General features: G+C 39.1%; 1 protein-coding gene across 2 annotated transcripts in view; it reads left to right on the forward strand.

The window, feature by feature from the left end:
- The window catches only part of F5 (coagulation factor V), a 77630-nt gene that overhangs the window by 14195 nt on the left and 37616 nt on the right, over positions 1-25819 (forward strand). For both annotated transcript variants that reach the window (XM_081299051.1, XM_081299052.1), the window contains exons 4-5: positions 20393-20605; positions 21811-21954. In XM_081299051.1, the coding sequence (XP_081155177.1) occupies positions 20393-20605; positions 21811-21954 (357 nt within the window). The remainder of the gene's footprint in view (positions 1-20392; positions 20606-21810; positions 21955-25819) is intronic.

A 25819-nucleotide genomic window follows, 5' to 3' on the forward strand; every position in this document is an offset into this window, starting at 1 on the left:
ATTAATCCTTGCTCCTTAATAGTTGGGTGGGCAAATTACCTAATCTCTCTGAATTCCAAAATGTTTATCTTAAAATGGGAATGATAATAATATGTACATTAAGTGATGGTTTAAGGTAGGGGTCAACAAACTTCTATAAAAAGGCAACTAGTAAATATGTTCAGCTTTGCAAGCCACAGATCTCTATTATAACTACTCAACTTGACATTTCGGTACAAAAGCAACCAGAAAGAATATATAAATGAACAAGCATGGCTGTTTGCCAATGAAACTTTATTTACCAAAATAGGTAGCCGACTGGGTTTGGCCATGAATTACTGACATAGTGACATAGGAATAACCTGACAAAGGGGGTGGCCTGGCACACAAATAACACTCATAAGTGGTGTTTGATGGTGGTGGCACTAGAAATAGTAGTATTTGAATTTTGGACAGTGGTTAGAAACATAAGCTTTGAAAGAAGACTTAGGTTCAGACTTCAGATTTTTCATATTTTACAATTCTCCCCCCTCCATACATGATCCTACCTTCACACCTTCTTGGAGAAGAACTGAGTAGGAGAGTAGGAGAGTCCAAGAACTAGAATGTCAGGTGCAAATCTTGGCTTAAGACACTAATGCTGTGACTTTTGGAAAGTTACTTAAACTCTTTGTGTCTCATCTGTAAAATGAGGATAGGAATCATACTTATCTCATACATGTTTGTTGTCATGAAATCTTAGAACAATGACTAGCATGTTATAGGCAATCAACAAATATTCACTATGACAGTAAAAAAGGATTTTTCAAACTGTGTACAAATAATTTAATACCTGATAATTTGTGAGTTAGGAAATGATTTTACACCTATTATTTTTTATGTAAAGTACTGTTAAGTTTATTCTTACTAAAGTGTAATAGACCACAGGTTAATGAACTACCTTCCTCACAAACTAAATCTAAAACTAAGTCCTTGGCTTGAGGAAAAACAATGAAGCATTATCTGTGAAACTGCAGCCATCTTCAAAAGCTAATTTGGCAATACTGGGAAGGGCAATGTCCACAGGACTCTCTTCTAACTTCCTAAAATCACACAGTGGCATAATAAACAACCACTTAATTTACTCTGGAGGTCTTCAGATGACTGCTTGAGGAATTCAGCAGTGCAGACCAGGAGAAAACCTCAAAATGTCAGTGTGTCCCTTGCAGGTTCTGATTCTAACAGGGGAGGAGGTACAAGTTGTGGACTTTGTTCCCCACTAGACTGTTTGCACAGCAAATGGACCTTGCAACATCATCCCTTGCCTTTACCATTAATTTGCTTGTATATTCCACCCCCCAGAACACAGTCTCTTACGAAAAATTACTTGAAATGCCTCAGCACTTCCACTGTACCAGATTACTGGCACTATTAGTTCCTCTGGTGCTATGAGTCTAGGAGAGCCAAGTGTGGATGGGTGGAGAAAGTAAACTTTGTCTTGGAAATGAGATGCAAATCTAGTAAGTAGCCCCCTCATGGTACAAAACAAGCTTTTGTTCATTTTACTAGGCCCTCTGTGATGAAATAAGGCCTCCCCCTCTTCATGTCTCACACACCCTCACCTGTAGCCTTCCTCTGAGTTTTGAGACTTTTTTCTCAGAAGTGGGACAAACTAACCATGTGCTGTGACAGCTACATGGAAACCCCGATTCCTCTATCTCAGAGGTGAACATATGAGAGATGGATTGCGGGGGATCAAGACAGTGGGATAGGTTTGAGAAACCACAACAGTCCACAGGACTAGAATGGGAACCCTTTCTGGCAGAAGAGATGACTTGTGGTTCATAATAATGCTTCCTTTAGAAATACATTTAATATGCTTTTAAATCAAGAAATAAAACATCTGTAACTGTACCTAATTATTTGCAACTTTTCTATCACTAATAGAGTTTCAATTTGAGGCTAAAATTTCAGAAACTATATGAAGCATGCACTGAAGGTGCATGGTATGGTAAAACTCATACCCTTGAGCACATTTTGTTGTTCAGTATGTTTCAAAGTTGTGTTGATCATTACCTTTAGAACATTTGTTTCATATTAAATCTTAATATTATTCTTTCATTTAATTTATATTGACATATTTTAAATGTGCGAGTTGCCTTATTAGTATTGTACCACAAAATTAGTTTGATAATATTTAGATATCTCTTGGTAACCCAACTCTGTCAATTAAAAAAAAATCCCCACTAGAGATTGTTCCTTGCATGTAAGTGTTACTAAATTCTATATGGAAACTTAATCTTCTAGGCTTTTCTAAAATATTTCAGTGCTGGACATAATGAATATAATGTAGTGATTATATTTTTATTTTTCACCTAAATTTTAATTTTAGTATTATGTAGCTATTTCCTTGAAAATAGGATAAAACTTGAAACAAACTGCTGACTAGTATAAAAATTCTCAAAAATGTGAATTTCCCCTCAAAAAAGGCTTGCATGCCTCCTGCAATGGAATCAGGCTCTTTGCAAAACAGTCAGTATTTTAATTGCCCATTGCCTAAGTCATAGCTTCTAAAAGAGTGCTCTGAGTCTTTGAATGCACTGAACCATTCACAAAGTTTATTAAATGGAGAGGAAGGAGTTGTTCACAAAAATAAGTAAAGAGACAACTTAATGAATGAGCACCCTAATGGGCAACCAAAAAGGCTTTTTGGGATTTCATTTCCCCAAGCTTGTATGCACCATTTTACATTTTTAAAAAATGCTGAGAGCCTTTTGGCAAAATAATTAGTACACGTGATAAGAGCAAACAAATTTCAAAGCTGAATATGGACTGAGCAGGAAGCGAACGGAACTGAGTAGATATGAAACCAAGGACTACCCTCATGCAAAGAATTTATTCTAGCCCGAGGCTGAATAAGGACTTTTTGTGCTCTCACACAATAGCTGTTCCTGCCCATTTTTCTTCTTTAGTCTTCACTTTTTCTTTCAATTCACAAAAAAATGCATTTCAAAAATGTTCCCTATAAATAGCTGTTTTTATTTCACACTTAATACTATATAGGTTATAAATAAAAAATAAAAAGCCTCTTTATTCTAAAGGCAAAATAATTTGAAGAGAAAAAACAAAAGAACTGATAAAATTTTCCCCCAACTGTCTCATTAGTAGTACTCACTACTTACTTACTTATCACCCATCCGCAAATCTGTTGTTCACCAATCATTCCATAATTCACCTTTAAAAATTAATTAAATTCATGCATTCAATCATCTGAAATTTTTCTTACATTTAACTGATATGAATGTGAAATTCTGAGTAATTTACTTTGCTCAATTATATGGATATTAATTTCTAAGATTATAATAACCTTTTCAAAATCTATATGTATATCAAAATATCATACTGTACACATTAAAAAATTTTGAAACCCAATATGTGTTTAAATAAACCTGCTGTGAACCACTGACCATTCATAAACAAGGTATCATAAAAAAAACTCGGTCATACTGCCGTACCTAGCACAAGTGCTCTGGGGCTTGAGGTAATTCCTAAATGTTTACATTGCTTGGTTCTCATTCAAACAGTGGTGTCTAATTGTAGCCTCTGCACTGAGGAGCCATACAAGAAATCTGGGGATAAGGCCCATCACAATTAGGCCACCAACAGACACCCTCCTATTACCAGGCTGAGCCTGGGCACCTAGCTGTGGGCCCAAGACAGCAGATGATGATGTCATCATTGAGCTGAACCAGCGTACTGAGGATTGGTTAGGAAGTGGGAACTGTGTGGTATTTCCCCTTTGCTTTGACCTGTACTCATCTTGCTGGAGGTTATGAGTAGTCACACCCCTGGCGCTAGTTTTTATCACCTTTAGAATAGATGCATCACTGCAGTGGAACAGATGTTTGTGTCTCCCCCAAATTCATATTGAAATCCTAAACCCCAGTGTGATGGTTGAGGGGCTTGGCCTCTAGGAGGTGCTTAAGTCACAAGGGTGGCCCCTCAGGATGGCATTAGTGTCCTTACAAAAGGAACCCCAAGAACAGTTCTCCTGCCCTTTCCTGCTGGTGAGGATACGAAGAGAAAGCAGTCTGCCACCTGGAAGAGACCACCACCAGAGCCCCAATGTGCTCAATGCTGCCCTCAGGCCTCCAGCCTCCAGAAACATGGGAAGTGTGCTGTTTAGATGGACTCAGCCCAGGGTTCCTCTTCATATCAGCCTAAGGAAAGCAATCACCAATTTCACTCTTTCTCACATGTATTAAGAGAACTCGAGAACACTTAAGATATTTATCTTATCCAAAATAAAACATAGAGAAAGAGGCTGTATAAAGTATAAAGCAACTGGGAAAGAAAATAGTTGGCTAAAATACAAAAGCATATTGCCACAGGCTGTCAGAGTAATTATTAGGGGTTGGTCATCTTATATATATTTTTCAGTCCTCGTAACCCATCAAAAATGATTATTATTCCTATTATATCCAGGAAAAGGATTATGTTATCTTAAAATTCTGAATAAGAAAGCAAAAGCTAAAATAGGGCATTAAGAAACTTTCTAAGCTTCACATAGTTGACAAAAGGTACAATCTCTGACCCCACAGCTCACATGCTTCTCACACAACCTAGGAGAAAGTATTGTTAATCATATAATCTCATGAATATTTAATTACAAATTGTGATGAGTGCTATTTTAAAAAGCTGTAGCATAACCAAAGATCAAGGAAGGGCCTTGGAGCTTATATTTCATCACATGTAAAAAGGATGAGTGCACATTTTTTCAGAGGAAGAAAGGTAAATTATCTCTCACCTGACAAAAAAAAAATATATATCATATTGTATCCTTTAGAGAGCTTGTGAATGCAATGGAAAGAAGGCTACTTTCTGGCATAGGAATGCCCCAAGATGTTTAAAAAGTTAGAAGGGTGCAAGCTTTGTGTTCAGACACAGCATTTTTTTTTTTTTTAAGCTCCATGAGGCCAGGAAGCATTGAGTCAGGGCTGGCCTGACTGACCACTGTGCAGCTCCACCCCAGCCACCTCAGGCCAGTTAGTGCACAGTCTGACCTCAGAGGGCAGCTCTCCTTATCAGTCTGTTTTTGCCCTGCTACAAAACCTCTTTTGTAACTTTTCAGAGATAAAGCTCCCTGTTTATCAGTAGAAAGTCTTCTTCACCTACTCTTTTATTTTTTTAAGGCTGAAATGTTATAACTCACAGGAAGTTACGTAAGCTTCTATCATTTCTCAGCTCCTGATAATTTTAGCACTTAAATCCTATTTATCTTCAGAATGAAAGTTCAGCTTATGGTAAATATGGGTTATCAGACACTGCCAGACAGTCTTTCAGGGGTAGGAGGGAGCAACAGAGTCCAGTGTTCAGCTTACACTCTAGCACAAGGGTCACAGGCTCGGATGTCCAGAGTGGCCAGGTGGGAAATTCAAAAGAACATGGGTTCAGTAGATACCGGCAACCAGAAAGTAGGAGAGCACAGCCCAGACACCAGTCCAGCCAAAGTGTATGCAGGAGTTTGAGCCTATGTTACCAGATCTTCAGGATTTGTTTTTGGTTTTTTTGTTTGTTTGTTTGTTTCTTAATCTTGACATTGAATTTCTTGTTGCTTATTTCTTGTTGTAACACTGCAGCAACTTGGTGAGATAGTCCCATTATATCAAGTACGATTGTTGCATTGTGGGGTAGAAACACCAATTATAGCAAGTCATTCCTGAGCTATTACCCTCAAAATCTTTTGGTGTTATTTCTTAGTGTTAGTGCAGATATCATTAAAAAAAGTCATTTTAACAATATATCCCTCTTTTTTGATGAAATTTTATTCTAGCTGTTTTTGACTCTTTGACATTTTATTTTAGAATGTTTTTAGTTGTAGTAGATGGCCACATATCTTTATTTGTTTATTTATTTTTATGTGGTGCTAAGGATGGGACCCAGGGTCTCACATCTGCAAGGCAAGCGCTCTAGCACTGGGCTACAGGCCCATCCCCATGGCTCTTTGACTTTGTATCTATAATTTTTACATAATTGTATTAGCACATTATAGTTATATATACTATTGGAGATCATTTGACATAATCATACATGCATGGAATATAATTTGCTCCATTGTAGTCCCCAGCACTTCTCTCTCTCCTCCCTCATGGGTCTTCCCCTACCTCTCCAATGGTTTTCCTTATATTTATTTATAATTTTTTAATTGATTTTCTGTAGATATATATAAAAGTGAATTTCACTGTAATATATTTGTATATGTACCCAGCACAATTAGATCAATTTCATTCCACTGTTCTTCCCTATTTCTATCCTTCCTCCCTCCTTCTTTACCTCCTTCCTCTATTCCACTGATCTCCCTTCCATTTTCTTGGAATTTCACTCCCCACACACACACTTTTTCCCCATATTTTGCTCTATCTTCCACGTGTGAGAGAAAACATTTGACCTTTAACTTTCTGAAGTTGGCTGGAAATCAGCATAATGATCTCCAGTTCTATCCATTTGCCAGCAAATGGATAATAATAATAATTTAATTATTCTTTATGGCTACATAAAATGTCATTGTGTGTATACCACATTTGCTTTCTTAAAATTTTCTGTTTTGTTTTGTTTTAGTACAGGGGATTGAACCCAGGGGGTACTCAACCACTGAGTCACATCCCCAGCCCTTTTAAAAACATTTTGTTGTTTTTAAATTTTGAGACAGGATCTCTTTAAGTTGCTTAGGACCTCACTGAGTTGAGGCTGTTTTGAACTCATGATCCTCCTGCCTCAGCCCTCTGAGTTGCTGGAATTACAGGTATGTGCCACCACATCCAGTCCACATTTTCTTTATTCATTCATCTTTTGACAAGTACCTGGGTTGATTTGAAACTTGGCTTCTGTGAATTGTGCTGCTATAAACACTGATGTGCCTGTACCACTCTAGTATGCTGATTTTAGTTCTTCTGGATAAATACCACAGAGCTGGGTCATATGGTAATTCTATTCCTAGTATTTTGAGGAATCTCCATTTGTTTTTCAGAATGGTTATAATAATTTGCAGTCCCACCAACAAAGTATAAGTGTACCTTTTTCCCCACATCCCCAACAGCATTTATTATTGTTTGTTTTCTTAATGATTGCTGTTCTAACTGCATTTCCCTGATTGCTAGGGATGTTGAACATTTTTCATATACTTGTTGGACATTTATGTTTATTCTTTTGAAAAATGTCTGTTCAGTTCTTTCACCCATTTATTGAGTTATTTGATTTTGTTCGGTATTAAATGTTTTGGGTTCATTATATATTTTGGATATTGATCCCCTGTCAGAGGAGTAGCTGGCAAAGATTGTCTCCTATTCTGCAGGCTCTCTCTTTATGCTCTTGTTTCCTTTGCTGTGCAGAAGCCTTTTAATGTCATGCCAACCCATTTATTGATTCATGGTTTCATTTATTGAGTTTGGGGGGTCTAATTAAGGAAGTCTGTCATATGCTAATATGTTGGAGTGTTGACATGTTTTCATCTAATAGTTGCAAAGTTTCTGGTCTGATTCCTAAGTGTTTCATCAATTTTGAGTTGACTTTTATGCAAGGTAGAAGATGGGGACCCGATTCTTCTACATATGTAAATCCAGTTTTCCCAGGACTATTTGTTTAAAAGGCCATCTTTTCTCCAACATGTTTTTGGCATCTTTGTCAAGTATCAGATGCCTGTATATATGTGTTTTTCTCTGTATCTTTTATTCTATTCCGTTGGTCTTCATGTTTCTCTTGATGTCAATATCATGTTGCTTTTGTTACTATACCTCTGGTATAATTTGAGATCAGGAATTGTGGGGCCACCAGCATTTCTCTTCTTTCTTAGTATTCGTTGGCTATTCTGGGTCTTTTCATCTTCTATCTGAACTTTAGGACTGATTTTAAGTTCTGTGAAGAATGTCATTGCTATTTTGATGAGGGTTGTATTGAATATGTACATTGTTTTTGGCAATATGGCATTTTAACCATATTAATTATTCCTAACCAAGAACATGGGAGTTCTTTTAATCTTCTACAATCTTCTTCAATTTCTTTCTTCTGTGTTCTACAGTTTTCATTATAGAGCTCTTTCATCTCCTTGGTCAGAATTTATTCCCAAGAATTTTTTGAGGTTATTTTGAATAGGATAGTTTTCCAGTTTTCTTTCTCAGCAGATTCATTATTAGGATATGGGAAAACTATCAATTTATGATTTGTGTACATTAACCTTGTATCCTGCTAATTTTCTGAATTTGTTTATCAGCTCTGAAAGTCTTCTGGTGGAGTTTTTTTGGGTCTTCTAGATATATAATCACATTTTCAGCAAACAGAGATAATTTGACTTCTTTTTCTATTTGTATCCCTTTAACTTCCTATTCTTGCTTGATTACTCTAGATAGAGTTTCAAGGACCATGATAACTAGGAATGGTGAGAGTGGGCATCTTGTCTTGTTTCTGATTTTAGAGAAAATGCTTTCAATTTTTCTTTTCAATATGACATTGAGCTTGGGTTTATTTATATAGATTTAGCATGTTAAATTCCCTCTGTCTCTAGTATTCCTTCTTTCTCTATCGTTTTTGACATGAATGGGAGCTGGATTTTGTCAATGGCTTTTTCTGTATCTATGGAGATGATCATGTGATTCTGTCCTTAATTATTTATATGTGGTGAATTATATATATTAATTTGCATTCCTTGGATAAAACCCACTTGATCATAATTTTTTTTTGCAGTTGGAAAACAGTTTTATTTTATTTTTTTAATGTACCTTTCTTTTTTCTTTTTATTGGTTGTTCAAAACATTACAAAGCTCTTGACATATCATATTTCATACATTAGAATCAAATGGGTTATGAACTCCCATTTTTACCCCAAATACAGATTGCAGAATTGCATCAGTTACACATCCACATTTTTACATACTGCCATATTAGTAACTGTTGTATTCTGCTACCTTTCCTATCCTCTACTATCCCCCCTCCCATCTTCTCTCTCTACCCCATCTACTGTAATTCATTTCCCTCCTTGTTTATTATCCCATTCCCCTCACAACCTCTTATATGTAATTTTGTATAACAATGAGGGTCTCCCTCCATTTCCATGCAATTTCCCTTTTCTCTCCCTTTCCCTCCCACCTCATGTCTCTGTTTAATGTTAATCTTTTCTTCCTGCTCTTCCTCCTTGCTCTGCTCTTAGTTGCTCTCATTATATCAAAGAAGATATTTGGTATTTGTTTTTTAGGGATTGGCTAGCTTCACTAAGCATAATCTGCTCTAATGCCATCCATTTCCCTGCAAATTCCATGATTTTGTCATTTTTTAGTGCTGCATAATACTCCATGGTGTATAAATGCCACATTTTTTTATCCATTCATCTATTGAAGGGCATCTGGGTTGGTTCCACAGCCTAGCAATTGTGAATTGTGCTGCTATGAACATCGATGTGGCAGTATCCCTGTAGTGCGCTCTTTTAAGGTCTTCAGGGAATAGTTCCAGAAGGGCAATAGCTGGGTCAAATGGTGGTTCCATTCCCATCTTTCCCAGGAATCTCCATACTGCTTTCCAAATTGGCCGCACCAGTTTGCAGTCCCACCAGCAATGTACAAGTGTACCCTTTTCCCCATATCCTCGCCAGCAATTCTTGTTGTTTGACTTCATAATGGCTGCCAATCTTACTGGAGTGAGATGGTATCTTAGGGTGGTTTTGATTTGCATTTCTCTGACTGCTAGAGATGGTGAGCATTTTTTCATGTACTTGTTGATTGATTGTAAGTTCTCCTCTGTGAAGTGTTTGTTCAGGTCCTTGGCCCATTTGTTGATTGGGTTATTTGTTATCTTATTGTCTAATTTTTTGAGTTCTTTGTGTACTCTGGATATTAGGGCTCTATCTGAAGTGTGAGGAGTAAAAATTGGTTCCCATGATGTAGGCTCCCTACTTACCTCTCTTATTGTTTCTTTTGCTGAGAAAAAACTTTTCAGTTTAAGAAAGTCCCATTTGTTGATTCTTGTTATTAACTCTTGTGCTATGAGTGTCCTATTAAGGAATTTGGAGCCCGACCCCACAATATGTAGATCGGAGCCAACTTTTTCTTCTATCAGACGCAGAGTCTCTGATTTGATATCAAGCTCATTGATCCACTTTGAGTTAACTTTTGTGCATGGCGAGAGAAAGGGATTCAGTTTCATTTTGTTGCATATGGATTTCCAGTTTTCCCAACACCATTTGTTGAAGATGCTATCCTTCCTCCATTGCATGCTTTTAGCCCCTTTATCAAATATAAGATAGTTGTAACTTTGTGGATTAGTCTCTGTGTCCTCTATTCTATACCATTGGTCCACCCGCCTGTTTTGGTACCAGTACCATGCTGTTTTTGTTACTATTGCTCTGTAATATAGTTTGAAATCTGGTATCGCTATACCGCCTGATTCACACTTCCTGCTTAGAATTGCTTTTGCTATTCTGGGTCTTTTATTTTTCCATATGAATTTCATGATTGCTTTATCTATTTCTATAAGAAATGCCACTGGGATTTTGATTGGCATTGCATTAAACCTATAGAGAACTTTTGGTAATATCGCCATTTTGATGATGTTAGTTCTGCCTATCCATGAACAGGGTATATTTTTCCATCTTCTAAGATCTTCTTCTATTTCTCTCTTTAGGGTTCTGTAGTTTTCATTGTATAAGTCTTTCACCTCTTTTGTTAGGTTGATTCCCAGGTATTTTATTTTTTTTGAGGATATTGTGAATGGAGTGTTTTTCCTCATTTCCGTTTCAGAAGTTTTGTCGCTGATATAAAGAAATGCCTTTGATTTATGTGTGTTGATTTTATATCCTGCCACATTGCTGAATTCATTTACTAGTTCTAGTAGTTTTTTTGTAAACCCTTTTGGGTCTTCTAGGTATAGAATCATGTCATCAGCAAATAGTGATAATTTAAGTTCTTCTTTTCCTATTTTTATGCCTTTAATTTCTTTCGTCTGTCTAATTGCTCTGGCCAGTGTTTAGAGAACTATATTGAATAGAAGTGGTGATAGGGGGCATCCCTGTCTTGTTCCAGATTTTAGAGGGAATGCCTTCAATTTTTCTCCATTCAGAATGATGCTAGCCTGAGGCTTAGCATAGATAGCTTTTACAATGTCGAGGTAAGTTTCTGTTATACCTAGTTTTTGTAATGTTTTGAAAATAAAGGGATGCTGTACTTTGTTGAATGCTTTTTCTGCGTCTATCGAGATGATCATATGGCTCTTATCTTTAAGTCTATTGATGTGGTGAATAACATTTATTGATTTCCGTATATTGAACCAGCCTTGCATCCCAGGGATGAATCCTACTTGATCATGGTACACAATTTTTTTGATGTGCCTTTGTATCCGATTCGCCAGAATTTTATTGAGGATTTTTGCATCTAGGTTCATCAGAGATATTGGTCTGTAGTTTTCTTTCATTGAGGTGTCTTTGTCTGGTTTCGGAATCAGGGTGATGGCCTCATAGAATGAATTTGGAAGAGCTCCCTCTTTTTCTATTTCCTGAAATAACTTGAAAAGTATTGGTATTAATTCTTCTTTAAAGGTTTTGTAAAACTCCGCTGTATACCCATCCAATCCTAGGCTTTTCTTGGTTGGTAGTCTTTTGATTGCTTCTTCAATTTCATCCATTGATATTGGTCTGTTCAGATTGTGTGTATCCTCCTGACTCAGTCTGGGCAAATCATATGACCTAAGAAATTTATCAATGTCTTCACTATCTTCTATTTTATTGGAATATAGGTTTTCAAAATAATTTCTAATTGTCTTCTGTATTTCTGTAGCATCTGTTGTGATATTGCCTTTTTCATCCCGTATATTAGTAATTTGAGTTCTCTCTCTTCTTCTCTTCGTTAGCATGGCTAAGGGTCTGTTGATCTTATTTATTTTTTCGAAGAACCAACTTTTAGTTTTGTTAATTTTTTCAATAGTTTCTTTTGTTTCAATTTCGTTGATTTCCGCTCTGATTTTAATTATTTCTTGCCTTCTGCTACATTTGCTGTTGTTTTGCTCTTCCTTTTCTAGGGCTTTGAGATGAAGTGTGAGCTCATTTATTTGTTGTTTTTTCCTTTTTTTGAGGAATGATCTCCAGGCGATGAATTTCCCTCTTAAAACTGCTTTCGTTGTGTCCCATAGATTGTGATATGTTGTGTCTGTATTTTCATCTATCTCTAAGAATTTTTTGATTTCCTCCTTTATGTCTTCTGTAACCCATTGATCATTCAGTAACATATTGTTCATTTTCCATGTGATGTAGGATTTTTCCTTCCTTCTTTTATCATTGATTTCCAGTTTCATTCCATTATGATCAGATAAAATGCATAGTATTATCTCCACCCCTTTATATTTACTGAGGGTTGCCCTATGGCATAATATATGGTCTATTTTTAAGAAGGATCCATGTGCTGCTGAGAAAAAAGTATATCCATTTGATGATAGTTGATATATTCTATATATGTCAGTTAAGTCTAGGTTATTGATTGTGATATTGAGGTCAATAGTTTCTTTATTCAACTTTTGTTTGGAGGATCTGTCCAATGGTGAGAGAGGTGTGTTGAAGTCACCCATAATTATTGTGTTGTGGTCTATTTGATTCTTGAACTTGAGGAGAGTTTGTTTTATGAAAGTCGCAGCACCATTATTTGGTGCATAAATATTGATAATTGTTATATCTTGTTGGTGAATGGTTCCTTTTAACAGTATATAATGTCCTTCTTTATCCCTTTTGATTAACTTAGTCTTGAAGTCGATTTTATTCGATATGAGGATGGCCACCCCTGCTTGCTTATGAGGACCGTGTGCGTGGTATATTTTTTCCCAACCTTTCACCTTCAGCCTGCGTATGTCTTTTTCAATCAGATGTGTCTCCTGGAGGCAGCATATTGTTGGATTTGTTTTTTTAATCCATGTTATCAGCCTATGTTGCTCTATTGGAGAGTTTAAGCCATTAACGTTTAGAGTTACTATTGATATATGGTTTGTACTTCCTGCAATGTTTATTTATCTTTTTTTTTCTAATTTAGTTTGTTTCTCCATGATTAGCTTTCCCCCCGTCCTCTGTCATTACTGAGGCACTTCCCACTGAGGGTTTTGGTTATTGTTTTTCATTTCTTCCTCGTGTAGTGTTTTGCTCAAGACGCTTTGCAATGCTGGTTTTCTGGCTGCAAATTCTTTTAGCTTTTGTTTAGCATGAAAGATTTTTATTTCGTTGTCGTACCTGAAGCTTAATTTTGCTGGATACAGAATTCTTGGTTGGCATCCATTGTCTTTCAGTGTTTGAAATACGTTGTTCCAGGATCTTCTTGCTTTCAGCGTCTGTGATGAAAAATCCGTTGTTAACCTTATTGGTTTACTCTAAATGTAATCTGCCTCCTTTCTCTTGTAGCTTTTAATATTTTCTCTTTGTTCTGTATATTGGATATCTTCATAACAATGTGTCTTGGCGTTGGTCTACTGTGATTTTGTGTGCTCGGTGTCCTGTATGCATCTACAATTTGTATATCTGTTTCCTTTTTTATTTCTGGAAAGTTTTCTGTAATTATTTCATTCAGCAGGTTACTCATTCCCTTGGTTTGAATCTCTGTACCTCCCTCTATCCTGATGACTCGTAAGTTTGGTTTTTTTATGTTATCCCAAATCTCTTGGATGTTTTTCTCGTGATTTTTTACCAGCCTATCTGAGTTGGCTAGACTCTTTTCAAGATGATATATTTTGTCTTCATTATCCTATGTTCTGGCTTTTACTTGCTCCACTCTGTTAGTGATACTCTCAATTGAGTTTTTAATTTGGTTTATCGTTTCCTTCATTTCTAGAATTATTGTTTGATTTTTTTTATAATCTCTATCTTCTGATAAAGATGCTTAACTTCTTCTTTTATCTGTTTATGTAATTCATTTTCAATGTGATCTTTCACTGTTTGGATTTGCTGTCTCATATCCTCTTTAAGGTTCCATTCCATCTGTCTAAGGTGTTCCTTGAGTTCTTTATATGACCATTTTTCTGATGACTCTAGATCCTCCTGAATATTTAGGCTGTCCTTCATTGTTTGTACTCCTTTTCTTCCTTGCTTTTTTATGCTGCTCATGTTACTTCTTGTTCTGTTTGACTGCTGAGTTACTCTTTACTCTTATAAATTTATTTGATGCTTGGGAGGAAAGATATTAGAAGGGAAGGGAAGAAGTAACTAAAGAGAATGAGTGTGGGCAGGTAGAATTCAAGGAAGGGGGAATAAGAAAATTGAAAAGAAATGAAAAGACAAAAGAAAAAATAGAAAAGAAAGAAAGAAAGAAAAAGAACAAACAAAAATTAAAAAAAATAAATAATGATAATTAAAAAATGGAAATTAAATTTTTAAAAATAATAATAATAAAATAAAAAGAATTAAAAAAATTGAAAACATTAATAAAAAAAGTTAAAGAACAACAACAAAAAAAATGAAAATAAAAGAAAAGAAAAAAATAATTATAATAATAAATGCAATCATAGAGCTTGATTAACTTCTCTTCCAGTAGGTGGAGCTGTGCCCACTGGGCCAAGCTTCTCTTCTCAATAGGTGGGATCCAATCACTGTGCAGCAGCTCTTCCTCCCAGACTGTGTGGGTCTCCAATCCTGAGTGCCTACGGCCTTCTCTTGTGTTTCCTCAAGCCAGGCCCCGCTCACCTGTGACACTCACCTCAATACTGGCTACACGCCAGGTCTGCTGCTCCTGGGAGCCCTGTTTTCATGAACGCCCGGGCACACTCTCTCTGTTTGCCTCCCTCAGACCCTAAGTTTGTAGAGCTTGGGGCTGAGAACCCCCAGCGAATTTGTTTGCCCTCCTGTAGCCACTCCCCTGGTAGCTGGTGCAAGGGACCTCAGTTGTCAGCACTGGTGGGAGCGGTAGCCGGGAGTTCTGCGCCGCTAGTCCCGCATCACTCCAGATTCCCTCCGTCTGGCTATCGCGCTCGGTTGGCTTTCACCTCTGTAAGTTCAGGAGGGCCGACCAGTTATTTCAGCGGGATCGTTAGTGCTGAGTCATGAGAAGCAGGCGAACCGGAGCTTGAATGCAGTCGATCCGGGCTCGGTGTGGTCTGAGAAGCCCAGACTGTTCGCCCCAGATCCATGTCAGCTCAGCATTGCCTAGTGATCCTGAGCAAACAGCATTTTGACAGTTTAAGCCTCCCTATGCCCGCGCACAGCTGAAGGGGTTAGAGACTTGATCTCTCTGCGCCCGCCGCCATGTTGGATCCCTTAGATTATAAATTGTTACTCATCTTATCAGCTGTTCCACTTTGCTCGGCAGGTCAGCGGCTCACTCGCATGGTGAAGAGACTGCTCTAACGAGCTCCACAGGAAGCGGCGGAGGCGGCAGCGGCCCAGCTGCAGCCCTCGAGACGCCCAGGGAGGGGGTGTGGGCTGGGGGAGGGGAGGCAGCGCCGCAGGGCCCGCGCGGGCCGGGTGACTGGGCACGCATGAAAGCGGGCAGGGCGGGGGAAAGAAATTGAGATTGAGATTCAGAGAGTGAGCATGGGATGAGAGACGGCGGGAGAGAAGCAAGGCGGAAAGGCGGAGAGGAGAGGGAAAAGGGGCCGAGAGAGCTGGGCGGCTCGGGGACTGCAGCCTTACGCTCGCGCTGGAGTTGTGACGGACTCACTCCACCTTGGCTGGAGTCGTGACGGACTCACTCCACCTAGGCCCCTTTCTTGACACGGTGCTTAGTCTTTGTTGACAAATCTCCTTTAATGATCTTTACTTTTTCTTTTAAGGAGCGGCAACACATGCTGCGGGTGCGGCGGTGCGGGGCACGGGGCGGCTCACTCCCTTCCCGCCGCCATCTTTCCCCTACGTGCTTGTTCATAATTTTTGAATGCAGTTTGCCAATATTTAATTAAGGATATTTATATATATGTTCATCAGGGATACTGGTCTGTAGTTTTCTTTCCTTGACATGTTTTTGTCTGATTTTGGTATCAAGGTTATACTGGATTCATAGAATGTATTTGGGAGTGTTTCCTTCCTTTCTATTTTATGTAATAATTTGAGGAGATTCTATTTTTAAAAGAGAAACAAGGAATCCAGAGTCTAATATGATTATCTCCAAATTTTTAATGTTGGCATTTAATCTGCTTTAATACCATGAAATCCTAGCAAAACACATCCATGAGCTGTGACGGGGCTCTAACCCACAGGATCTTAAATCTTCAGAGTTCAATAAATATGCATGAAGCATTCTCTCCATGCTTCTCCATGCACTATGGAAGGTACAGAGATACTAGGACAAATACAAACCAGCAATATTCCTTGAAGAGCTTACACTCTGGCAATCAAAATGTATAGAATAAAAATACCTTAAAATAATTATAATCTGGAAGGAAAATTAAATTATCACATAATATCACAAATATTTAATTACAAATTATGACAAATGGTATAAAAGAAAAACATGCAGCAGAGTCAGAGATAAGGGAAGGAGTAACCTAACATTTAAGTTGTTGTCTAAAAAATCAGCATGTATTTATCCCAAGGAAGAAAAAGAAGATGAGCACTGGAAGCAGGGTTCTTGCAGATGGGGGACTGACAGGGAGCCTGAGTGACCATGGCACAGTGAACAGTGGAAGGAATCACATATGACAAGGCTGGAGAGAGAAGTGGGGTAGACTTGCACATGGACTTGCGCATGGTAGAAATTCGTGCAGAAGTGATGAAGATTCAGCTACTCGGCTCTGCCATCACAGGGCTTCCACGCTGGACTCACATAGCACAGCAATGCAGATCACCTCGGGGCCGGTATGCTGACCACAGCACTGTGTGCCCTGGTTCCCATACCCACCATAAGGGCCCAAACATAGGCTGACACTGTTGAAATTCTCACAGAGTTGTAAGGGGAACAGTTTCTCTGAGGTGGGGGTCGGGGGAGGTACAGCTATACAGAGAATGGACAGTGCTGCAGCACAGATGTTTAAGATGGCTGTAATGAGCCTTCTCCATGTTTCAGACAGAGAAAAGGATGAGCAGATCAGAGAGAGACAGAAGATAGAAAGATACTTATCTAGAACTTTCATAGCTGCATAGATGAGGTTACCAACACATTAGACACTATGGAGGGGAATGTTCAGGAGCATTAATACATAGCAGTAGAAACAATTCAAGATGAAACACAGAGATAAGAAAGAGAACAAAATGAACAGGGCATCTTTGAACTGTGGAATGATACCATGTAATCTAACATACCTAACTAGGTCCCAGACATGGTGGAGACAGGAAAAGAATTTGAAGTAATAACAGCTGAAAACTTTACAAATGTGAAAAGGACTACAAATCTGCAGATTTAAAGAGCCTTAACAAAACCATGGAAGAGAACATGAAGAAAACCACACCAAAGTGCACCACAGCCACGTTGCCAAAAACTAGGGCCAAAGAGAAAATGGTCAAAGTGCTAGGAAAAAAAGGACACAAGGAGATCTGTCCATGTCAAGCAAAAAGATTCTCTCAAAATGGAGGCAAAGTAAAGACTGACTTGGACATACAAAAGCAGAGATAATTTCTCACTAGCAACCATAAAAAAAGTTAAAGGAATTTCTTTAGTGATAGAAACATTGTCTGAGTGGGATATTCAGACTCACAGAGGGTGCCGCAGTCTAGCTGGGCACAAATCATGAGCCACTCAAGCAAGAACGAACTTTATTTCCAAATTCCACCGGCACACTCCACACACGCTCCCCGGGAACCTCTCCCTGACGCCACCCACGCGGCTCCTCCAGGTACACACCCCACCAACCAGAAATCCCTCCTCTGGATCTTCCCCAACCAACTCCAAAGCAGCCCCATTGCCCGACAGTAAAGGTCAAATATACAATACAATCAATCCAGCATCACAGCAATTATATATAGCTTAACTCAAATCATCATCTCAACGGTTCGCTGGCGTCACCTTTCAAACATTCCCTCTGGCAAATGCCAGGCGTCATTCTGACCGGGCAGTGGCTCTCAGCAAGAGGGAATGAAAAATTCTAGAAATCAGTAAATATAGAGAAATTTTTTCTTTATTTTTAACCTCTTAAAAAGATAATTGATTATCTAAATATTAAAGCAAAAATAATAATTTATTGTGAATTGTACTGTATACATAGAAGTAAAATGGACGACAACAACATAAACACCAGGAGGCAAGAAATGGACCAGAGCACTACAGGGTCTTGTAGGTAAAGTGTCATGTCATTATTTGCAGGGAGTCTTGTACGTTAAAGCTGTAAACTGTAGGACACTGCTAACAACAAAATGAGACCAAGGGGCCGACAGTGGGGACTTGAGAGAATCATTAAAAGCACTCAACCCAAAAGGAGGCAGGAAATAAGGAAAATTAACAAAGAACAGACAGAAAAATAGAGCACATAGCAGGATGGTGGTTTTCAATCCGACAATTTACTGACATTCCAAGTGAATGGAAAGAACACTGCAAGTAAGCTGCGAATTGTAAGATTGAATAAAATATCAAACTGTATACAGGATTCAAAAATCCACTTAATATTAGATACAAAGAGGCTAAAAGGCAACAAGTGGAAACAAAAAAATCTGAAAATAGCAAAAGGAGTTTTAAGAAAGAGGAAAGGAGAAGGCGGAGGACACTATCAAAGCATGATATAGGCACATATGGAAGTGTCACAGTGAACTCTCCAAATCTGCATAATTAGTATGTGCTAATAATTTTTAAATATTTGAAAGAAAAAAGAGATGAACACATGTGCTCAGTAGAACAGTTCATATCAACTAGAAAAGAAAAGTGAAAGAAATTACAAAAAATATATACCGTACCAACTAACTGTAACTGAACACAAAGCCATCTATAAAGTCATCCCATTTGTATGAGCTCATAGAGAAGCAGATGCCAGTGAAGGAAACAGGGGGCAGTTGCCTAGGCCTGGTGGGAGAGGGCACTGACTGCGAGGCATAAGGCAACTCTGGAGTGAAGGAACCTGCTCTATCCACTGTGCCTATAGCTATGAGCCTGTACACATCTGTCAAAACTCAGCAAATATTACACTTAAATTTGGTGAACTTTGTTATGTGCAAATTTATCTCAATAAAGATGATGAATGGAAGGGAGAGAGGGAAGGAAGGAAGGGTGTTGGGAAAAGGTGAGACAGCACAAAAGGAAGAAAGGAAGGCAAGTGAAGGAAGGAGAGTCTGGAGGAGGGAAGAAATGAAAATGAAAACATCTGTTTTCAAAAAGCACAATCCCTTGAGTAAGAACAGTTCCCAGTGTCCTTTCCCCATCCTGAACATTTCAGTCTTGATCCTTGCCTGCCCAGAGCCATACGCTGATGGCCTCCCCTCTACCTGAAGACAGTGATCGGGCTACTGTATCAAAGATCACAGTCTCCCAAAGGAATTCCCTGCACCTGCTGCTGGTAGTAAAACTTTCACTGAATTAACTGAGGACTGCCTCCTACAGGGGAAACCGCCCAGCCCTGGGGCTGTCTCAACTCTGCCCTCGCCCCTTCCCTCCTCACTTGCTCCATCTCTACCACATCTTCCCTTAATTGTTGAAAGCCCCACCCAACCCTCTGGTCTTCTTCTGACTTTGAGTATCTCAGTTCCCCTTCTTCAAAAAGGAAGACCAATTTCTACATCCTCCACATCCTGCCAGAAAGGAAAGGAGAGCACATACGGGGATGTTAAGGGGTTTCTGGGGGGCTGGGGATGTGGCTCAGGCGGTAGCGCGCTCGCCTGGAATGCGTGCGGCCCGGGTTCGATCCTCAGCACCACATACCAACAAAGATGTTGTGTCCGCCGAGAACTAAAAAAAATAAATAAATATTAAAAAATCTCAAAAAAAAAGGGGTTTCTGGGTACACTTCAGGGGACAGACACACTTCCTGAGCACTAGGATGACTACACTGCTTATGGGAGCCCACCTGAGGCTCTGGGGGGAAAGTTGGAATGACCAGATAACAGAGATGCATAAAGAGATTGATCAGTGCTGAGGGGGACTCCAGTTGGAAAGAAGCTAAAGATGTAGTACTTTCAGAGCCAAAAATAAACAATGTAAAGGGCCCCAAGTGTACATCCATCCCATGTTAACAGCAGCTAAATATAAGAGGACTCATCAAGCACCACAGAGAGAATATAACTTCTTCTCACACTTTGAGGTGATTTACTGACCAGAGGTATTTGAGTCTGTGATCATATTTAAATAATTGTTAGGATACCCTGGAAAATTGACTTGCTAAATCTTATCTAATTCACTAGTTACAGCTATTCTGTGGGCATAGAAGTAAGTATTGTGAATCTTTCCAAATTATGAAGTTTTACTATAGAAAGGCATATACCCTCCAGAGAGTTCATCTCAGGTTCCCAGATTTGAGAATGATGCAAAAGTCGTCCTTGGTATCTGCCCAGATATCCTCATGGCCTTCACTTCCCCAGGTGCGTCTTACCCCGACCACACATCCCCCGTGGAGCAGATGGATGACGCTGTAGCTCCAGGCCAAGAATACACCTATGAGTGGCACATCGGCGAGGACAGTGGTCCCACACAGGACGACCCTCCCTGTCTCACCCACATCTACTACTCCTACGCAAATCTGATTCAGGACTTCAACTCAGGGCTGGTTGGACCCCTCCTTATCTGTAAGAAAGGTACAGATTCCACATCAGCAGATATGTTCTGGTGGTAAGGAACTCCGTGTGGGATGCAGTTTGGTACCTTGTACCTGCCTTCTGTACATCAGGCAGAGGGAGCGGGGTGGTGACCAATCATTGCTTGATAGTAGAAAACACCTACTGTTTGAGGGCCTGGACCCTACCCTGTTTATTCTAATTCTTCCTTTAGCTCAGGCTTGGACGCTCCTACCAAGTAAATGCCTCTCTGAGAGTGTATTCTGACATCATGCTTATCACACTGACCTCAATGCTGGCCTGTCTAAAAGGGGATAGCAGCATGAATTCTGCTGAAGAGTTCTTAGAAAGAATGCAGGTGAAGGTATCTGACATGCTGGACAGAGCAGAGGCTTGGGTTGGTAATTGGTCTATAAATACATGAAACTACAGCTTCCTTTCTTATCATCAAGTTGAACACTTTGAGTAGCAGGTTCCAAACATACTCAAGCTGACTTTTTAAGAAATGTCATTGTCTAGGCTGGGGTTCTCCCTTTACCTAGGAATTCAGCCCATGTTCCCTTAAAACAAGCAAAGAGCCACAACAAACTATGCCAGGAGAAAAAATGTGATGCCCTCACCATTTGCCGACACAGACATAGACCAGACCTACGCACAACTCAGCTATTCATTACACAAATACATTTTTTCATTGCCTGTATACAGAAGGTATTGTAATGGACACTGACACTTAAATTTTTTAAACTTATTGAAAAGCCCCTTTTTTCATTTTACCATTAGCAGCAATATTTCCTTATGTGAAAATGAATTACTCCTGATACATCCAATTCTCTAGTGGCCCATATCACATACAAACGAGATAGCTGCATTAAGCTTAGCGTGTGAGACTTTACCACCTGAGCTAAGGTAGTACGCATTGGTCTGATAAGACTCAAGGAAATGGATACTTATATAGAACAGTCCTTGACAGTCACCAAATGCTTTCTTTCTGTTCCAGGTAAAATTTACCTATAAAGTTGTCCCCCCAGACCACAAGGTGCCAAAATAAATAATGTGGCACCAGAAATTTAATAACTCTCAACTATTATTCCTTGATAAAGATGCTATTTTCAAAAATAACAACTCTTCAATTATATCCTTATGATTGTTTTCTTGCCCTAAACCCTTTGCTATCTAGAAAGCTAATGAGTCTTCAATTCAGGAGGCTACCATGTATTTTCTCTCAGGCACCCTAACTGAAGATGGGACTCAGAAGATGTTTGACAGGCAACACATACTGCTGTTTGCTGTGTTTGATGAAAGCAAGAGCTGGGCCCAGTCGTCGTCCCTGATGTACACGGTCAACGGCTATGTGAACAGGACGATGCCAGGTAACACATGAGCCATGCACTACCCGACCACTGTAGACTAGCTATACCTTGGCTCCACCACCTCCCCCAGGCACTAGGCAAGGAGCCTTCTTCCTGTTTTTCAACTCCTATCAGAAAGCAACATCATCTAGTGCAGCATTTCTTAAGACTGTATCACCCTTCTTTTAAACCAGGAAAGTATAATATGCAAATTAGAAGCTAGCTAGGACAAGGACAGCCTTCTCTAGTGTGGTGCTCTGAACAGGCTTCACCTTGGCCTGTCTTCCAGAAAGACCTCCAGGGTGCCAGTTCAGTCTCCCTTGTGAACCTTGCTGCATTATGAACACACCTACTTCCAGGTCATTCCCTAGCAGGAATGGTCAGCAAGTCAGCAGGAAGAATGCAATAAAGACACTTTCAGTGAAGATGAACTAATAGGAGAAATCCCTAACATACAAATACATTATTTATTTCAAAAGTTGATGAATGAGTAATATTCAATGGCATGCAGAATGTTTTTCTTTAATTTCCATATATCAACAGACTCTGATGAGAAAGTAAAATCAGAACTACTGTTAAGTAGAAAATAACCTTAACGTCCACTGTATTCATCCATTTTCTGTTGCTGTAACAAAATACCTAAAGCTGAGTACTTTATAAATAAAAAGAGGTTTTCTTTAGCTCACAATTTTAGAAGCTGAACATCCAAGATTGAGCAGCCTCATCAGTTCAGCTTCTTGTAAGGTACATTTTGTCTGTGTCACAACATGGCAGAGAAGCAGAAAGAAATGGCCACATACAGGAGAGGTCAAATACACGGGTGGACTTCCTTTATAACAACTTACTCTGGTGAGAAGTAAATAGGGTCCTTCCACAGGCTTTACCTCTTAAAGGTCTCTCCTCTTCCCCACCACGACACTGAGGACCAGCCTATAGCACATGAATCATTAGGGACATACTAACCACATCCAAACCACAGCTCTGCCCAGACTACCTCTCCTCCTTCCTTCTGGTAGAAGTGATTAAGAACTAACACTCCAGGGTATATGGTAACAAGTCTGAGGACAAAATAAAAGCATTTCCCTAAAGAACACTAACTTCTTTTTTTTGGGGGGGGGTGTTCTATTTTTTTAATTAATTTATTTTTTTTATTGGTTGTTCACAACATTACAAAGCTCTTCACATATCATATTTCATACATTAGATTGAAGTGGGTTATGAACCCCCAATTTTACCCCAAATGCAGATTGCAGAATCACGTCGGTTACACATCCACAATTTTACATAATGCCCTATTAGTAATTGTTGCATTCTGCTACCTTTCCTATCCTCTACTATCCCCCCTCCCCTCCCCTCCCATCTTCTCTCTCTACCCCATCTACTGTAATTCATTTCTCTCCTTGTTTATTTTCCCATTCCCCTCACAACCTCTTATATGTAATTTTGTATAGCAATGAGGGTTTCCCTTCATTTCCATGCAATTTCCCTTTTCTCTCCCTTTCCCTCCCATCTCATGTCTCTGTTTAATGTTAATCTTTTCTTCCTACTCTTCCTCCCTGCTCTGTTCATAGGTGCTCTCATTATATCAAAGAAGACATTTGGTATTTGTTTTTTAGGGATTGGCTAGCTTCACTAAGCATAATCTGCTCTAGTGCCATCCATTTCCCTGAAAATTCTATGATTTTGTCATTTTTTATTGCTGCATAATACTCCATGGTGTATAGATGCCACATTTTTTTATCCATTCATCTATTGAAGGGCATCTGGGTTGGTTCCACAGTCTAGCTATTGTGAATTGTGCTGCTATGAACATCAATGTGGCAGTATCCCTGTAGCATGCTCTTTTAAGGTCTTCAGGGAATAGTCTGAGAAGGGCAATAGCAGGGTCAAATGGTGGTTCCATTCCCATCTTTCCCAGGAATCTCCAAACTGCTTTCCAAATTGGCCGCACCAGTTTGCAGTCCCACCAGCAATGTACAAGTGTACCCTTTTCTCCACATCCTCGCCAGCACTTGTTGTTGTTTGACTTCATAATGGCTGCCAATCTTACTGGAGTGAGATGGTATCTTAGGGTGGTTTTGATTTGCATTTCTCTGACTTCTAGAGATGGTGAGCATTTTTTCATGTACTTGTTGATTGATTGTATATCCTCCTCTGAGAAGTGTCTGTTCAGGTCCTTGGCCCATTTGTTGATTGGGTTATTTGTTATCTTATTGTCTAATTTTTTGAGTTCTTTGTATACTCTGGATATTAGGGCTCTATCTGAAGTGTGAGGAGTAAAAATTTGTTCCCAGGATGTAGGCTCCCTATTTACCTCTCTTATTGTTTCTCTTGATGAGAAAAAACTTTTAAGTTTAAGTAAGTCCCATTTGTTGATTCTTGTTATTAACTCTTGTGCTATGGGTGTCCTATTAAGGAATTTGGAGCCCGACCCCACAATATGTAGATCGGAGCCAACTTTTTCTTCTATCAGACGCAGAGTCTCTGATTTGATATCAAGCTCCTTGATCCATTTTGAGTTAACTTTTGTGCATGGCGAGAGAAAGGGATTCAGTTTCATTTTGTTGCATATGGATTTCCGGTTTTCCCAACACCATTTGTTGAAGATGCTATCCTTCCTCCATTGCATGCTTTTAGCCCCTTTATCAAATATAAGATAGTTGTAACTTTGTGGATTAGTCTCTGTGTCCTCTATTCTATACCATTGGTCCACCCGCCTGTTTTGGTACCAGTACCATGCTGTTTTTGTCACTATTGCTCTGTAATATAGTTTGAAATCTGGTATCGCTATACCGCCTGATTCACACTTCCTGCTTAGAATTGCTTTTGCTATCTGGGTCTTTTATTTTTCCATATGAATTTCATGATTGCTTTATCTATTTCTACAAGAAATGCCGTTGGGATTTTGATTGGCATTGCATTAAACCTATAGAGAACTTTTGGTAATATCGCCATTTTGACAATGTTAGTTCTGCCTATCCATGAACAGGGTATATTTTTCCATCTTCTAAGAAGAAGAACACTAACTTCTGAGATGTCATTCTCTTTGTCTGAATAGCACAAATGGCTTCAGCTATAAAAAAAAATAAATCATCAAGAGTTGAGGTCTAGGTATTGCTTATAAATTGAATTCTATTTCTTTTGACTCTGTTCTCCACCTGAGTTATTAAAAACACATTCTAAGACTCTGGGCATTGACTCTGAACTCCAAAATCAGGAGCTGGTAAACCTGAAGCTCCGTTAACCTTGGGAGGTTTAAGTCCACACCTCATTCTCTTCCCCATCTTAGGGTAGTCTCTACGTACTTACTTACAAAAATGGATTGACCATCTATCTGTGTCTCGAGAGTGAAAAATGCCTGTAAACATATGCCGCCAAAAGAAAAAAAAAACTTGCTGGGCTCAGTATAATCCCATGACATCTCAGAAATTAGTATTCTATAGGGAAATGCTTTTATTTTGTCCTCAGACTTGTTGACTTGTTACCATATGCCCTGGAGTGTTAGTTCTTAATCAGTTCTACCAGGAGGTGAGGCAGGAAGACTGCAAGTTCAAAGCCAGCCTCAGCAACTGCAAGGTGCTAAGCAATTCAACAAGACTCTGTCTGTAAATAAAATACAAAAGAGGGCTGAGTATGTGGCTCAGTGGTTTGAGTGCCAGTTACTGCCCGCCCCCTGAAAAAAACAACTTGATGAGACAGAGATAATAATTTAAGTTAGAAATGAATAATTAGGGGTAAAAGGGCAAGGGAAGGGTAATACCATTAATAGAAGAGTTGATGCCTATAAAACTCCCTGCCTATGGAACAGGATAAATTGAAATAATGTGGTGAATGCTGATTCAGTTGCTCTTCCACATGAGCATTCCTTAGGGGTGTAAGATTCCAA

Source organism: Spermophilus citellus (assembly GCF_964194105.1).
Source record: "Spermophilus citellus genome assembly, chromosome: 6".
Lineage (NCBI taxonomy): Eukaryota > Metazoa > Chordata > Mammalia > Rodentia > Sciuridae > Spermophilus > Spermophilus citellus.